We start from the raw sequence: 17,204 nt of genomic DNA on the forward strand, positions 1-17,204 counted from the left end.
CATATATTAAATTTAAAATAAATCTCATTATTATAATAAGATTTCTTCAAATATAAGCTTAAAGTTAGTGTATTCGAGGTTGTAATGTACTCGACATTAGTCACTGAAGTTTAACGAATAACCTATTTTTAATTTATTTCGAATATTACAATATTTGGAAATAGATATTATAAAATAAAATATAATAATTTGATTCAAGCCAATTTTCGTCGTAATATCGATATAATATATTTTGTTCTATTGAAATTAACACGTCTTTTAACTTATTTTTAACTAACAACACTACGTAGTACGTACATGATGAAATAAAATGAAATGAAAAAGCAAATGGCTGACTAGAAATCGACGTTCTTGAATTTGCACTAAAAAGAATCCGATGTAATTACATGAATTATGCGCAATTTATGATCATGATTAGGCGAAATAAAGCTACTAAAGCAATAAATAACTAGAATAACTTAATATTGGCTACGAAAAGCCTGTCTAAACTATAGAAATATATCAATTCCTATCTCTAACCCAAATTAGTAATTTGCAAAAATAAGAATCGTGCCTGCGACGGACCCACGTCCGTTTTTTGTTGAGGTAAGTTCCTTTTGTTTATTTTATTAAGTCTTTTAGATGCTAGGGTTTATTATTTTGTAATTCGTCAATGGAATAATTAACCTTATTAATTTTTTTTTTAAATAAAAGTGTATAGATATAATTAGAGTTAAGAAATATTTTGGACTTTAGATAATAATTAATTTAGTTTACTGAACGTGTTAATGCATTTTCAAGTTGTTTCCCACATTATACAACTAATGAACTCTCGTGACCTTTAAATTTTTTTGAAGAGAAGATATCCATAAAGATCGTTGCGATATTTTGCTAATATTATCATAGCATGTTTATATATGATATTCCTGATCTTTTTATAGTTGATGTGATGTGAAGAAGCAACTGGGCGGGGACCGCCCTGATCAAGAATGGAGCGGAGTTACGATAAAAGACACAGCAAGCACCACAAAGAGAAGCACAAGAAACGTTCTCACAAGAAGTACAAGTCTCACTCCGGTGGTACACATGATCAGTCTTACGCTACTATTAATTCAGTCAAACCCCTGGTGGAGTATTCCGATGTCAGTTCGGAAGATCTGTCGGCCCCGGAGGCCGGCGAGATCGAAAGCGAAGCGAGCTCTATAGGCAGGCACATCGCTGACGATCTCGATAGAACTAGAAAGTCCCATTCTATACGCACTTTTCTTGACAACAAGATATCTGTGACCACAACGAGCCGTCGGGCTGCCGAGGAATACGCATTCAATCGTGATTCTTCTTCAGCAGCACGGAAGAGACGTGGGGTCGAATATGAGGAGCCGGTGCCCGAGTTCGACGATCTATCGCGATACAAGAAGAAAAAAGAAAAGCGTAAGAAAGACAAAAAGAAGCGCAAGAAGAAGTCTAAACACCGCTCTCGATCTGCGAGTTTAGAGAGCGTGTCTCCTGATGATAATGTGCCAGCAGGCACGCCCATGCGACCGGTGACACCGCAGCGTTACACCCAAGTGCCTATTAGTGAATGGGAGAAGGCATCATCTCCACTGAGGAATGGCTCCTGCTCTCCCGTCTCGCCTACGACACCGCCTCTGAGGCGCGACAGACACATTGGGTCACCACTTCATAGGTCCGTTCACAGAGAGCCGTCTTTACACAATGTTATTCCATTGTCACCGCATCGATCTCCAATAATCAGGTAATTATGATATTACTTACAGAATGTTAATGTAATATCTTATATCATTTTAAAAAATACATAATTAACCTTAATATAAAGACCGTTTTGTAATTTTATGATTTGAAACGAGTCTAACAATTGCCTTCGTTATATCAATTGTTGGATTTGATTCAGTCGTGATGTGCTAAAAAATCCTTATCCAGATCATTAATTTGTATATTTTAATACTATCACTAGATCTAATATCTCGTGTAAATTGATTTAACATTGTTTCCATGCCATCAGTATCGATTTGTGGTGAGTGAGTGTTCAGTATTGCTTATAGCATTTTTATCATTGTATCATCATTTTGCTACAAGTTATTTTAGTATTGTAAAGTTGTTTTCTGTTCTTCGATAAATATGAATGATGTAGGAGACCCTTCCATCAATGGAATATACAAATATCTCAAAGGTACCAAAATAATAGGTTACTATTGGTATTCCATACTCTCATTGTAATTCAGTTAATTAGTCTTAACTATCTGACATAGTTTTCATTTGTAAACTCATTCTTCATCTAAAAGTTTAACAAGCTTTTAAAGAAATAGAACACTATAGAATCTTACTAATATTAAGAATATCAATGTTTTTCTCTTTACCAATATTTGTATTCTTCAATCACAACTGAACAAGTTATCATGATGTTCACATAAAAAATAAATAAATAACCAAGCCTAGTAGAGCAAAGCTGTACCAATGAGTTGCTAGTAATTATTTATAATAAAAATAGTTTAAAAATTATTCTAATCTATTCTGTTTTTCTTAGAATGTAGCTAAATATACATTAGTTAATTTTGCTGCGATATATGTAATAGATAAAATATGAAAAGATTTTGTTTAATGTTTCTTCTTTTTTGTTACTAAAGCAGGAGAAGACAAAAGTCTACTACTCCTCACACTCCACTAGTACCTCCATACCATGAGACGGTGACAATAGACTCGGACAATGAGGACTATAACCACGGAAGAAGGGATTACTGGCATGAACCACACCGTCCAGGCCATCATGTGATGTCTAATGACATTATGGTCATACCAGGTATAAAATACTTATTATTTAATTTATATCAATGTTTTATAACTATTGATATGGAGTGTGTTATGTCAAAGACGGTTGACTAAGGGAGACCCATTATATGAGTACTTTAGAAGCAAATGTCGGCTTAATAATAACAGTCGTCTCTGTGTGACATACATTAATACTTCTGCACTGTTTATCTTTATTTAAATTTTGTTGATTCGATTTTCAAAAGATTTTTGTGTTGGTCATCAAATATTTGTCTAAATTAATACACTTATGTTCTCGTACACACTGGTGCACAATAATTTTAAACGTGCGCCGATTTTCTAAGTCTCCTTTAAGAATGAGCTGTCATCAAAAACGGCTTTGCTATTTATGTATATGTTATAGGAATAGTTATAGAAATGTAGTTCGATCGACATTTACTTTAGCTATCGTATGTGTTTAGTTATATCACTATCTCGGTTAATCAAACGGCATAAAACTAGTTACTGTAGTATTTGTTGATTGTATATTGTTTTTTTTTTTAATTTATATCTTAAGCTTGAATACAATTATGTCTTAAAGATTCGGTAGGAGTGCGTTGTGCCCGCTCAGGTAATAAGTGGTAGGAAACACAGGTCTATAACGATCTGAAACACTTCATCCGGACGGACTAGAATTCCACATTATAGCGCCAGTTTCTTGCGGATTCTTGCTGGTTTTTTTTTATTTAAAATAGGGTGGGTACACTGGCAAACGGTCCACCTGGCGGTAAGTGGTCACCACCGTCCATAGACATGTGCGCTAAGAAATATGAAATATCCCTTATATCGCTAATGTGCTAACAACCTAGCGAACTAAGATGTCTCTGGTACCTAACCTAACATCTCTCTTGCTCCCGTCATGCCCCTCTCCTCCCTAATCGTGGGGAAAGCCGCGAGTAAGTCATAGTAGGGTTCACTACGTCTTTTCTATGCCAGTTCTAATGATGAATTGTAACACGTTCTTGAGTGTACATTATCACATCACATAAATATGATAAGAAACTCGTTTTCGTATAACAATATGCAGTTATTTGTGATATATTGCAATTAGAATTTATCTGAATGACTGGTTTACGGTTTTATTATTATCCTCGTCTTATAAAAATACTAGAAACGGCATGAGGCTTTTGTTTGCATGTAATTAGTGCTAGAAGCGTTATTTAATTTAAGTATTGTTATTTTTTTTAATTTTAGAGCTATCGACTATTTGAACTGCTTGATGGTAAATAATTACTATACAAAAACAATAATGAACAAACTTACACATTAGTGATTATGTTTCAGGATTAATAATGTTGATGACTCTGACTCAGCAATTTATTTTATATTCAAGTAATTGTCTTAATTGATGATATCTTTAATATTAGAATTTATTTATTAATGTTTATTTCTATATTCGTAATGTAGAAATAAACCTTCTCAGATGGACTATAGCTCAATAGTATGATATCAATGGGCTGTTATAATTTTTTAGGGTTCTGTAGCCAAATGGCAAAAAACGGAACCCTTATAGATTCGTCATGTTTGTCTGTCCGTCCGTATGTCACAGCCACTTTTATAAATCATGTTTTGAACACCTGTAGTCGGATTATTGACAATTATTGATAGCGAAAAATTTCTTAAGCATCATTTTTTTCTTTATAAGAGCAAAATTGGAAATTAATTTTCATTTCCAATTACAACCAACAAACATATTATGAGCGGAAAAGTTATCACTCCATAGTATAAAACAAAGTCGCTTCCCGCTGTCTGTCTGTCCCTGTGTTTGCTTAGATCTTTAAAACTACGAAACGGATTTTGATGCGGTTTTCTTTAATAGATATATAGATAATAGAGTAATTCAAGAGGAAGGTTTATATGCGTAGTATACTAGAAAAACTGACAATATTTGAGGTTTATAATGTGATGTCACATTATTTGAGCTTACATTGCAAACTCTGGCTGAACCGAAACGCGATATATCAAAATAATGTACTACAGCATTGTACACCTTAAAAAAGTGTACAAAAACGTCCACGATGGTATATGTCTATCTCTTAGGGATAACCCACAATACCTATTTTTTATCCTTTACTTTTTACGAGAAATAATGGCTTATTTTCGAAGCGATTTTAAGCAATATAGCATTAATCCTTATCCAGTTAAGTATCTTAAATATGTTGTTCATTTAATAGATATCAATATGGCCCTTTACAGCATGTAATTTAAATGAATATTTTCGAGATATTAGAGATTTAAAATACAGGGCAGCGGTTTGTTTTGTCTAATGATAAAAGGCTGTGAACGTTGTATATAAAGACTTTCTGTATTATATTTAATACCAGCATTGCACCCGTGCGAATCCGGGGCGGGACCCTAGCTTAAAATAAACAAAACATGTACTGCTGTTTAATACTAAGTGTTCAAACGAACTGTTCCTTTTTTATTGTGTAATTATTGTCAATCTTACTGGCATGTGTCACGAGGCCAGGAGTAGACTTCGTCTTGAAAGATCCATATCGGGCTCACATGAAGGTGACGTTCGAGGTGTCGTTCGACACGACGTGACGATGTCTCTTAGGAGATCTTACCTCGGCTCAGGGGGTCGTCCTATGGACCATTTGGACTTTGTGGATAGCATTTCTGCACTGCACTCACTTGGTTTAGTCGACACGTCTGTGTTAGTGACGTCACTGGCCGGGATCTCGTTTCCGTAGCGGTAACGGTGTAGGTTAGGTGTGATGTTTATCTCAAGAAGGGGGCGCTTAATAGGTTTATCCTATTGTTTTCGTCTTGCAAGACGTGCACAGGGCGCCTGTCTGTCTGGCTGTTAGATGGCATATTCGCTATATTCATGAATAGTACGTTTTTATATCATCATAAATATCTCCTGATCAAAACGAATACCGTTTTGGCTGATAAAATTTATATAAAATATTTTAGACATTGAAAGTTTACCCGTTTACTTCTTTTTTATACGATTTTACTTTTTTTTGTTACACTTATATCTTAAAAGCGTGACTGTGTATTTTTATGTGTTCGTTATGTGTTGTGTTATAGAATGCCACTGAATTTGACCCTTGCATTTAAATTTTACTTTTAGGCTAATTTTATTGACGATAATATACAAAGTTAAAAGTTTCCTAGAGTTCTTTATGTAAACCTTATTTCATATAATATAAACCGTCTTACATTTAATGTATATATTTAAACATGTTCCTTTATCGTGAGCCTTAACTTACTTCTTATGTTTAAAAGGATTGTTTTGTTGTTTTTCCACACAACTGTTTACTGATATATATACTTATATAGAATTATAACACTTAAATAATTATGCTATACCAACGAAAATAAGACGAGCGAGATACAGCGACTAAGATCCAAGCACTTGACACCTTTATGTGTCGGAAGTAATTAAGAATATCAGTCTACAATATGGTGGAATAAGCTCAAAAATTTTTCCTTAGTTTTTTTTAGGGGGTGATTTAACATTGATTGGTATGTTTTTATTGAAAAAATTATGTGTTTTCGTAGATTCACCAGTGCACGAGCCCCGCGCACGCGACTTCAGTCCGCGCCGTCACCGACGTCGAAGTCCGCGTCGACGGCGCAGTCGCGATAGAGATCGACATCGGGACCGAATTACAACTCATCATAATATGTAAGTTTAGTTCTTACATTTGCTAAAGACATAAAATATATCAAATATTAGTCATTTGATTACATAAGTAACATTAAATTGTTCAATGGTGACGTTTTATTTAGAAGGGTTAAAAACGTGAAAAAATTAAACTGAGAAAAACCTATAGTCTAGTCCAATCGACTAAGTAATTTTTATAAACAAACATTAGATCTACGTATTCCACGATCTAATAGCTCTGCTATATTGTGAACTATTCTCGATACAGGTCTTGATTCACATCACTAGTCCACTCAAGTACTTATATCCACTTTATACTTTCAAAGTTCCGATAACAGTTTCTTTGACGTTCAAAACGCCATTATTTCGCAAACCCATAATGAATATCATGGATTATTCAACCGCTCATCAAATAGCGCGTCTATTCGATGTTAAATGTTTTTCACTTGGCTTTTATCCTCTCGTGGACGCAATGGACTATGATTTCTCTTTATTATGTGTTGTGATTAGAACTCACGATTGTACTACGAAAGAGCCATGCACTGTTCAGTACGTCCCATCGGACACGAGCTTAAGGATACAGTATCTCCTGTGTAGGCATTGCTGGTACTGGACACAGACATATTTTGTGGAATGAGATAAATTGTGAGTCTTCAGCGAGCTGGAATATATTAGTGATGAATAATGTCGTGTGTATGACGGCAGGTCGCCCAGCCGCAGCGCGATGAAGCGCCGGCGCTCGCGCTCGCGGCGCCGCTCGTCGTCCCCGCCGCGACACCGGGCGCGACACGCCGACGCCGCGCGCGAGCGACACAGGTACACGACTACACGTGCGAGTTATGTTACCGTATCACTAGTTAAATTTAATTTAGATTCTGGTCGAACAATTCAGGCACATAAATAATGTAAATTAAAACATTAGTAAAAGATACACCAAACTCTCTAGCAATACGTCTATCGTTATTGTATTATTAGGGAGAAATAACGAGACTCCGCAGACACATAAATGTTCTTAAATTACTTTAGGATTTTTATAAGAATCGATGAATAAGGTTCTGAGTTAAATTGAAATTTATAGCCATTTTCGCATGATGCATGGATAAACAATACAGATAGATACTTGTGTTAGGGCCTTTTTTATACATAGCCGATAACACTACATTTTTATGTTTGAAACAGCAAAAAGTTCACATCAAGTACTGAAAAGCATATGCAACTGAGAAAGTCAAAGAAAAAAAAAACCGATATGAATAAACGTTTTTTAAATTGTTTCTTGTTATATTACAGGGGTAAACATGAATCACCGAGTCCCCCGTCTACAGTGCTGCAACGGAAAATTGATTTCAAGGAGAAAATTAGTGATACTAGTCTATTTGCGGAGCTCGTCAAAGATAAACATAAACGAGCTAAGGTATGTTCCCATAGTCTTCAAGTTTTTCGAAAAGTTTTGGTATTTATAATACATATTGTATCTTTGATGAGTAACTTGGTCTTTTTAAACTTTTAATCTGTTTTGATATACTGGAAACTCACAAGCCCTAAACTTATAAGACTAGTAGTATGTAGTAGTTGTACTTTTGACTAAGGCTTTATATATTCAGCCTATACTATATACATAAACAATCTTTTTTCGCCGAAAAATTTTAAACTATATATTATGTATTAGTTATGTAGTTACAAAAACTTTCTGCCTTATCATTATCGATACTGTAGGTATACTGGATATATGTATATGGTTTCTTTTTAATTATATTAGAAGCTGCAAGAAATTTTGGAACAGAAAGAAGAGTCTCAAGGCGGCGCCTCCAGCAATGCTTCCATGTCGAATAACCCGGACACATTCACGATAGATGAATTGTCCAGCAACACTGCCGATAGTTTAATACAGGTCTGTTAATTGTTTTTCTCACTTCTTTCGCATTAGCATTAATAATTATTCAGTAAATAAATTACACAAAAGTACGACTATTTATTTTAATATTATTTACTTTTAGATTTCCAAAGAAAATGGTGACAACAACAATACCAAAACCGATGTAGTAGACATTCCGATGCCCGTGCCCGTGCCAGAGGCCGTGCCGACGCCCGCGGAGGACGAGTCCGAGCTGCCGCAGGCCACGCCCGCGCCACCGCCACAGCCGCCGGAAGTCGGTGACAAGCCTACTGCCAACGGAGAAGTGTCGGAGAGTAGCTGTTCGGAGGTTCGATTTCAACCTCCCATGATTTAAATTTTAATAAACAACTGATAAATCAATTCATATGTGGTTAAAAATTATTCATTCAAAATTTTAGAAAATTGAAGTTGTACAACAAAAGCCACCAACTCCACCTATAACGGCGCCGCCTCTGCCAAAAGGCGGTAGTGTCGTGGAGGAAGTTTACCTCAATAATCAACAACCGCCGCCGCCTAAACCGAAGAGCCTCACAAAGCTACCGATGCCACCCAATACACAGGTAATAATGGTACTAATGTCCCATTTGTATCTGCTATATCGCCCTCGCCTAGCAGAACCTTACATTAAATGTTAGTTTGCATACAATTTATATGGCGAGCGTCATCAAGCTCCAAGATACAAGGACAATATTAATTTGTTTGTATGGACTGTTTTAGACATATATATAAATGCACTCCAATCACGATCGTACGTGCATGTTAAATGTCAATTTGACAGTCACATTTGCAACTATGTCAAAAGAATAGAATTTATTATCTTTTACGAAATATTCTTTTTTTTTAGTACCGGTTGCTATCTAATTGAATGTTATAATACAATGCTTAATGTATATAAATGTTATTTAATTTATTTCAGGTTGAAGATCTCAAAACTCTTGCAAATGACAGTCCTATGAGTACACCGTCGCCTAGTCCTGTTAAAAAACCAGATAAGCCGAAACGAACAGGAATTATGAATTTGCCAATGCCACCTGGTAAGTGAAGCATTAATCAGTTGTTACTTCCATAATATATATTAGTTATTTGGCAGTTTAAAAGTGTGTGTTTTTTTATTATGCTATGAAACAGCACAATAAAAAAAACAATTGCAAATTATATTGACATAATAATGTTAATATTAACCATTGACTGCTTTGTTGGTCTAGTAACTTGCTTATGAAGCTTTATCCCGAGGTACTGAGTTCCATCGCCCTTGGTGAAAATATAGTTTTTGGGCTATTTTGTCAAAAAAATCATGAGGCTTGAAGTCTTAAAGTTGACAGTGTTAACACTCCCGTGCATCGGATAGCACGTATAGCCGATGGTCCTGCAGCCGAAATCTCGCCGGTCGTCTATGATTGACGTTCCCACGGACTGTGAGAGTAAGGGAAGTGCGCTAGTGTATGAGTGATTGCGCACACATTTGTGAACTATGATCTCCTTTCTAGTTGGTTATTTTTGTTTGGAATGGCAACCGTGACCGATATCGGTAAGGTTATATACATAAGTAAGAAATGTAGATTGTGTTCTAGGATTTGAAACATATGTACATATGTTATATATCAAGTAAAATATCGCTTTTAATGTTTAGTTCCCGATACCAGCTACCATCATAAATTTTTAAAAATAGCAATGCTCCTGCTTTCTAGCTAATGTTGCATATAATATACAGGTATCTTCTATACCTACCTGCCTATAGTCCGTCATTAAATGAAAATATCAGGAGACGATTCCGTCAAGTGGCCTATTTGCTTGCCAATTAAATTGTAAATTATACAAAACTAATAAAGAAATCGTTATGGGACTAAATCAATATAATATGTCGTCAAATATATATAAGTAATGATTTTGTGTTGTTTCGGCAGTGATCCCTGGCTCGGAGGAGCTGTCGGGCGACGAGCTGGACGGCTCCACGCCGCCGCCCGCTCCGCGACCCACGCACTCCTATTCGCACGTCTTTAGCGCCAGGAAGACTGGGAATGTACGTGACCCACCTCGTTGTACCTCTGCTAATTAACGTAGAAATTAACCACGAAAGCGTCAAGCTTAAAAATTTAATTTGTTACTCCCACAAAAGTGTGGTTAAGTTTTTTGTTATGCAATATTATAAAGATGTTTTTTTTATAGATTTTTAAGACATCTTTATTTCATGAAGATGTTTTTATTTATTTATATTTGATATGGTATTTTTACTATTAATTAGACTTAACTTTACAAATAGAATAATTACATGATTTGTTCAATTGACAAAACATTTTATGTCAGGCGGGGTCAAAATTGAAAAGGCCACGTATTCTCAAGAGACGAGGGTCAAAGGTGGTGCCCGTGGCGACGCCGACACATCACGCCAAAGACTGGGGAGAAAAATGCGTCGATGGTTTCCAAGTAAGTTCCAATATTCTTTTATATTATATATAGTCTCTAATAACAGTTTTTCACGTCTTTTGTCTGGAACTTAAAAATTGAATAGTGATAGTTGTTCTATAATTATTGTGTGTTATTTATTTTTAGTTAGTTTATTTTTAGACACTGGCTAGTATGTCTAAGAAACACTTCAACGCTATTAATTGAATAAAATTGCTTCTATAAGTTACACAAATATTGTGATGCTTGATATATAATATCATTCATTCTGGATGGAGAAAAATTTCAATTAGAATAAGACCACTATCAGTATTTTTCAACAAAGAAATTGTTCCTTCCCCTAACATGTTCAAATTAAAATTCGAATACTTCTACCAAATTATTGTTTTGTAAGATCAAATTTCAGAATATTAAATAAGTTACATGATGCAGGTTATAACACAAATTGGAGAAGGCACATATGGACAGGTGTACAAGGCGCGAGATAAAAACACCGGTCAGCTCGTCGCGCTCAAGAAAGTCCGCTTGGAAAATGAAAAGGAAGGCTTTCCTATCACAGCTGTGCGAGAAATCAAGATCTTGCGCCAACTTAACCATAAAAATATAGTCAATTTAAGAGAAATTGTTACAGATAAACAGGACGCTTTGGACTTTAGAAAGGTAATTTGAATTTTGTAACAAAATAGTAGTATGAATTTGTTTTTAGCAATTTATTATTGGTACGTGCGAAAAATTCAGGAAGCTTATTTATTCATATGTTCTATATAGAGAATATTGCAAAGTAGTTCATTGTTACCAAAAGATGATGAATTGTTAAAAAAAATAAATAATCTTCGGAGTAATTTTTTAATCAATTTGTCTTCATGAATTAGTGTCTTTCTTCAAAAATCTGTATCATGATAGATTAATCTTCATTTTTAACTAACTGGTCAAATTACTATTATTACAGGATAAAGGTTCATTCTATCTTGTCTTTGAGTACATGGACCATGATTTAATGGGTCTACTGGAATCCAAGATGGTTGATTTTACGGAGTTACATAATGCATCTATCATGAGACAGCTGCTGGATGGACTTGCTTACTGTCACAGGAAGAATTTTCTGCATCGAGATATCAAGTGCAGCAATATATTGATGAACAACAAGTGAGCTTGTACTTATTTTTCATTTGAAAAGTATTTTGTTTTGAAAACGGATAATTTTACTTTAAATTTTAAACATGAATTGTGTAAATTTGCGTAGCGTAAAAGCATACAAAGAAAATTATATAGTAACGAAATTTAAAGTCTAAATTAAATAGATGTTGTATTTTTTCTAGTTATTTATTTGTTTTGGATTTGAAAAGTAATATCGCAATGAATTATATAATCTATCACATTTTGTTTTGGAACCTTTAAAGTGACTACCTCATCTTATCATTAATTGAAGAACGAGTAAATTAGAATATTTTTATTATAAAATTGCAAATAATTATTGTAACAATTTCAGGGGTGAAGTAAAACTCGGTGATTTCGGTCTAGCTCGCCTCTGGTCAGCTGAAGACAGGGCGCGGCCTTACACTAACAAAGTAATCACGCTTTGGTATCGACCCCCTGAACTGTTGCTGGGCGAGGAGAGATATGGTCCAGCCGTGGATGTGTGGTCCATGGGTTGTATCCTGGGCGAGCTATTCTTAAAACATCCATTGTTCCAAGTATGTTGAAACAATAGATCCCTACAGCTATCTATCTATCTATCTATAATATTTTGTCTTTCTATATGAAAAATAACTGATTTTGTAAGCATTTGTTGTATATTCTATAATATACATGTTCATTAAAAAAATTAAATTCAAGACTAATATATTCTTATTAGTTTTTAAATGATCCATTGATAATGTTCCAGGCGAATATAGAAATGATGCAATTGGAAATGATATCTCGTGTATGTGGAACGCCGACGCCGGGTGTGTGGCCCAATGTAGTCAAACTGCCTCTCTGGCATACACTGCGTCCAAAACGATTCCACAAGAGATGTGTTAGAGAACAGTTTGCCTTTATGCCTCCTACTGCGTTACATCTCTTGGACAGGATGCTAGAGCTGGATCCTGATAAAAGAATAACTGCTGAGGAGGCACTGAAAAGTGCTTGGCTTAAGAATGTTGTACCAGATCAGTGAGTATATTATTCATTTAATTCTTAAAAATAAATAGTATTTTTTGTCAATAGTACATAATTATTTTAGGAACCATTTAACTACTCCAACTACAATCCGTTTTTCCTAAAAAATATGGTAGATTTAACTAAATAATTTAAAATAAAAATTTTATTAACAGAATGACAGCTCCTGAGCTTCCGACATGGCAAGACTGCCACGAACTCTGGTCGAAGCAGCGTCGTCGACAGCAGAGGGAACAAGAACAACAGTCCAAACCAAAATCATACGGTTTCTCACAAGATGACAAACAACACGATTCCTACAATCAATCAGATAGTAGTAGCTTCAAAAGTGATTACAAAAATGAAAGTTTCAAACCCGCAGAGACTAACCAAGAGACCGTGGGACAAGTTAAATAGTATTTGGAGTATTACTACTACGGTTATTACCGTTAGTATGGTGCTAGTGTTATGGTGTGATATACTGACATTATCACCGGTGAAAACATGTGACAAGGAACCAGATAGCCCGTTTTCGAAGGGATCGCGTTATGACATGATCATGTTCGATATAACGCAGCTTGCCCGAATCGCGTACATGTAATTAAAGACTGACAATTTCAGACCATGCATTTTTAGACGTTATGTGAGAGTGCGCTTATTTGATAAAACATTGGTTTAAAAAATCAAGTGATTTATATATATATCATTCCTATGAAGTGTGAACCAAAATTGTTTATTATAACCAAAGGATTGAATGGCGCTAGTTACCTACAATACAATATGTGAAAATAAATTGTATAATAGCCGCTTTCTGTATATAGAGATGTAAATATAAGTTTTAGATAAAAGTTGGATTAAGAAAAATTTTGTTATAACTAGCAGAATATCTCCTATTGAATTTTATTTTTTGTTTTAGCAATAAGAGACTCTTCCATGAGCTAAGATTTTTTTAATGCCTGTATGAGATGTATTATTTATTGCCGATTATCAAGTTCTATGTAGAAACAAGCATATGCTAGTACAATTATTTATTATATCGAAAAGGCAATAATATTCATCACAAAGTTAATGTATACATGAATAAAATATTCTGTGATTGTAAATAGTGACTTTTGGAATTGATAGTTCCAAATTTTCATTTTTATTATAGGAATAATAGATATAAACAAACTATAGAATTTGTTCAATTTATTTTACCCTTTCCTTATTATTATTGAGATCTTTAACGATCCAAGCCTAAATAAAAACATCATTAACATAGTCTTGTTAAATATAATAATATAGTTTGCTTATATTTATTTTTCTTATAAAACATTTTTTACACTTGTTTTCTATTTAAATCTTCCTTAGTAATATAATTAAGATAATTATCAAAGATTAGAAATTTGTTTGCATTTAACTTGTATGTTAATAACAAAATGCATCAAAAAGTTACAAGGCGTGATAACTCATGTGCCTCAAAAATTATCTTACATTTTGTAAAATTGAATAATAACCTAAAATGTAATATTACGAAGCAGGATCCTTGTTGAACCCACTCGCAATAACGAACTGCCGGGAGATAATTGGTAAATAACAGTGGAATGAAAGTAATAAAATTATTTATTCTTTTACAAGCTTTTATTTAACTTTACCTATTAGAATGTTTGGCTCAAATCTTGAAACCAAATTTTAAGCAAGTTATCAGAGAGATTGAACTGATTTTTGCACAAACTTGATACTGATATTATATTGTCACAAATAGTATAATTAATAATACAATTTGTTAAAAATGGCCGCTAAATAAAAGCTTGTAATAATTACTTTAGTGTTGTGTTGTCTATATGGTTTGTAATTTGAAAACGATCGTAATTGTGAGTGTGTTAATAATTAACCCCTAAGATTTAAATAAAAGACCTTATTAACATAGATGAATTGATTCAAAATTTGAAACATTAGTTGAAATTTTTGTTCGACGAAAGTGAGACAATTTAATAAAATTGACAATATAGTCCCTAATATTTTACTTCCACTATGAAAGTTTCCGTATAGAATTATAAAGTTAATTACCGCATGGCTTGAGCCAATTTTATGATATAGCTCTAAAACAATGTTTTGTAAATAATCCGGAGTTTAGGAGACATATTTATATGGAAAAGATTTTTTTAACAAACACATTCGGAGAGAATGGAAATGAGCGCAATAATATGTAAAAAAAAAGATTCGGTGTTTGTTATATAATTTAACTTGTTAACAAATTAATAGATAGGATTAACTAGACATAACAAAGACAAAATTATATTTGTATCGTATTTATATTTGTATATTTGAGCAATATAGAGTAATGATACAACGAATATATTTTTAAACGTAAAGTCACGTGCCAACTTCCATGCCTTATCTGAGTGCGTCGTGAGGATTGAGTTTGTTTTTATCATAAGACTGAGGTTAAGTTCTGTCGCCGTAACTCTGGATTGTTGTTATTATAATATATAACAAAATGTAAAGTGTACCTAACTTTTTTAAGAATAAACTACAATGAATTATGGTTTTTATTTGCTTTTTATTACATTGACATACATTTTATTAGGATAAGAAAAGCTTTTTAATTTATTGCTCAAGTGCACGACACACCCGATTTGAAAGATAAATTTTAGTGGAAAGTAAACTAAAAATTCAATTACGAATCCGTTACATAGTACTTTTACAAAGAAAATCGTATATTTTATTTAATGAACTGGTTCAAACCGGCATGTATAGTATGCGATTGCTATCTGGAAGAGTTGGGCAATAATAGATATATTACAAAATAAAACAAAAACTTATTCAAAATATACGTATATTTCATAAAGTGACTACAGAGGAACTGGCTTACAATAAGGCACATTTTGCCTGTATAAATCTACCTATGGCCATACTTTAACAATGTCAAACTCTGGTAACCTTCATTGTGTAAAATTTCTCTTTCACAAAAGACAAGCTACTATTCCTATTTACACTTATTTAGGCACCTTCGATTCAGCTTACTCGATAAACTCATAAAAATGTGTCCACAATATTTTTTTATTTACATCTGTTAATATTCAAGGTTAAGTAAGATTTTATAACTATAAAGTCTTGATTTGGTTATTCGTTTCGATTAAGTATTTGTTATGTATACATTTTTTATAAAATATTAACAGGTTATCGCAGACACATTTTACGACTGAAAAAAAATTATTTCATTTTATGGCATAAATTACTAAGTACTTTGTACGAAATTATTTAATATACATTTAAAAATTAAGAAGGAAATTTTAATTTTGTAAAAATAAAATATTTTTTAACATTACATAAAACAAAGCAGCAATAACTTAAAAATAACACAAAAGTTATAACGAGATATAGCATTAGTGCATGATTTAAATAAAAAAATAATAATCGGTTATTTGTTCCTTAGCAACTGTCAAGCTATTTTTTTTTTTAAACAACATGCAAGCGATGTTTTTTTATTAGTCATACAGAAAGAAACATACGAAACAAGCTATTTTAATATTTAATTTAAAATTTAATATGGATAATTCAACTTCAAATTATGAATAAATTAAAATTATAATTATTTTTATATTTAAAATGACTGCAATAAAAAATCAATATGGCGAATAAAAAATGAATAGCGACTTCTTTTTAATACTGGCACTTTATGGAGAGGCAACCTGAAAAAAGCAAAATATATATACTGCAATATGTATTATGTAGCCATAATATATTTTAATATTAATATATATTATAATTAGTATATTGTATGTATTTAAACAATCATTCTTAGTCAATATTTGTTAAGGTGGTAGTTACCACAAGCAAGTTTCCGCTCTTGGCACGCTGGATAGCGGGTTGCGGGCCGTTGGTCACTTCGATGGTTCCTCCTTGTTTGCCATTCACCAAATTATGCGCAATTCTGAAACACATGTCGTCATATTTAGTTATATTTTTTATTTATATTTAGATAAAAATAGGTGTTAAATTATAGGTAGTTTAATTAATTGGTAATTCAGTTTTTATAAATTAAATAGTTCTTGGCGGTAAAAGAGAATCTGGATCTGTGAAGAATCTCTGATAAATAATCCATATTGAATTAGGATGTTTCAATAAGCAACAGATAATTTCCTTGGCTGGTGGTGTGGTAGGAACGGATTATTAGGTTACTTTTTATGTATCGGTATAATATCGTAAATAAAAACTTACGTCCTCGTGTCTACGATCTCGATCAGCTCGGGTTTCTTGGTGTAGTCGGTGACGATGGTGAGGGCCTCGATAATGTGCGACACGGAGATTATCAGATCACCCTGCACCATAAGAAAATTATTGAACTCGTCGGTGACGGCG

At 33.4% G+C, this 17,204-nt stretch overlaps 2 protein-coding genes across 6 annotated transcripts in view; one reads left to right on the forward strand and one right to left on the reverse strand.

Moving 5' to 3' along the window:
• The first annotated feature begins 318 nt into the window (after nucleotides 1-318).
• LOC125068087 (cyclin-dependent kinase 12) lies at nucleotides 319-14,473 on the forward strand. 3 transcript variants are annotated; one of them, XM_047677091.1, is made up of 18 exons: nucleotides 319-585; nucleotides 921-1,059; nucleotides 1,327-1,735; nucleotides 2,625-2,797; nucleotides 6,319-6,445; nucleotides 7,130-7,240; nucleotides 7,712-7,835; nucleotides 8,181-8,312; nucleotides 8,419-8,625; nucleotides 8,717-8,878; nucleotides 9,235-9,352; nucleotides 10,223-10,338; nucleotides 10,623-10,742; nucleotides 11,154-11,381; nucleotides 11,671-11,867; nucleotides 12,211-12,415; nucleotides 12,607-12,875; nucleotides 13,037-14,473. In XM_047677091.1, the coding sequence occupies exons 2-18, from the start codon at nucleotides 969-971 to the stop codon at nucleotides 13,275-13,277; spliced, it is 3,030 nt and encodes a 1,009-aa protein (XP_047533047.1). In that variant the 5' UTR covers nucleotides 319-585; nucleotides 921-968; the 3' UTR covers nucleotides 13,278-14,473. The 3 variants fall into 3 exon arrangements, with proteins under 3 accessions (XP_047533047.1, XP_047533045.1, XP_047533046.1); XM_047677089.1 differs by having other exon boundaries at nucleotides 921-1,735; XM_047677090.1 differs by having other exon boundaries at nucleotides 921-1,735; nucleotides 2,628-2,797.
• A 1,188-nt stretch (nucleotides 14,474-15,661) lies between these two features.
• Nucleotides 15,662-17,204, reverse strand: part of LOC125068066 (unconventional myosin IC) — a 51,627-nt gene continuing 50,084 nt past the window's right edge. For all 3 annotated transcript variants that reach the window (XM_047677055.1, XM_047677054.1, XM_047677057.1), the window contains 3 exons: nucleotides 17,064-17,164; nucleotides 16,674-16,776; nucleotides 15,662-16,534 (listed from right to left, as the gene is read on the reverse strand). In XM_047677055.1, the coding sequence (XP_047533011.1) occupies nucleotides 16,520-16,534; nucleotides 16,674-16,776; nucleotides 17,064-17,164 (219 nt within the window). In that variant the 3' untranslated portion in view covers nucleotides 15,662-16,519. The remainder of the gene's footprint in view (nucleotides 16,535-16,673; nucleotides 16,777-17,063; nucleotides 17,165-17,204) is intronic.

This window comes from Vanessa atalanta, chromosome 13 (genome assembly GCF_905147765.1).
Source record: "Vanessa atalanta chromosome 13, ilVanAtal1.2, whole genome shotgun sequence".
In the NCBI taxonomy this organism is placed as follows: domain Eukaryota; kingdom Metazoa; phylum Arthropoda; class Insecta; order Lepidoptera; family Nymphalidae; genus Vanessa; species Vanessa atalanta.

Bases quoted from the DNA above. Each gene is read 5' to 3' on its own strand.
- LOC125068087 (XM_047677089.1), top strand. From the start codon at position 969: ATGGAGCGGAGTTACGATAAAAGACACAGCAAGCACCACAAAGAGAAG. The intron at 10,339-10,622 runs GTACGTGACCCA...ATTTTATGTCAG, and splicing joins GCGCCAGGAAGACTGGGAAT to GCGGGGTCAAAATTGAAAAG. The intron at 10,743-11,153 runs GTAAGTTCCAAT...TACATGATGCAG, and splicing joins AATGCGTCGATGGTTTCCAA to GTTATAACACAAATTGGAGA.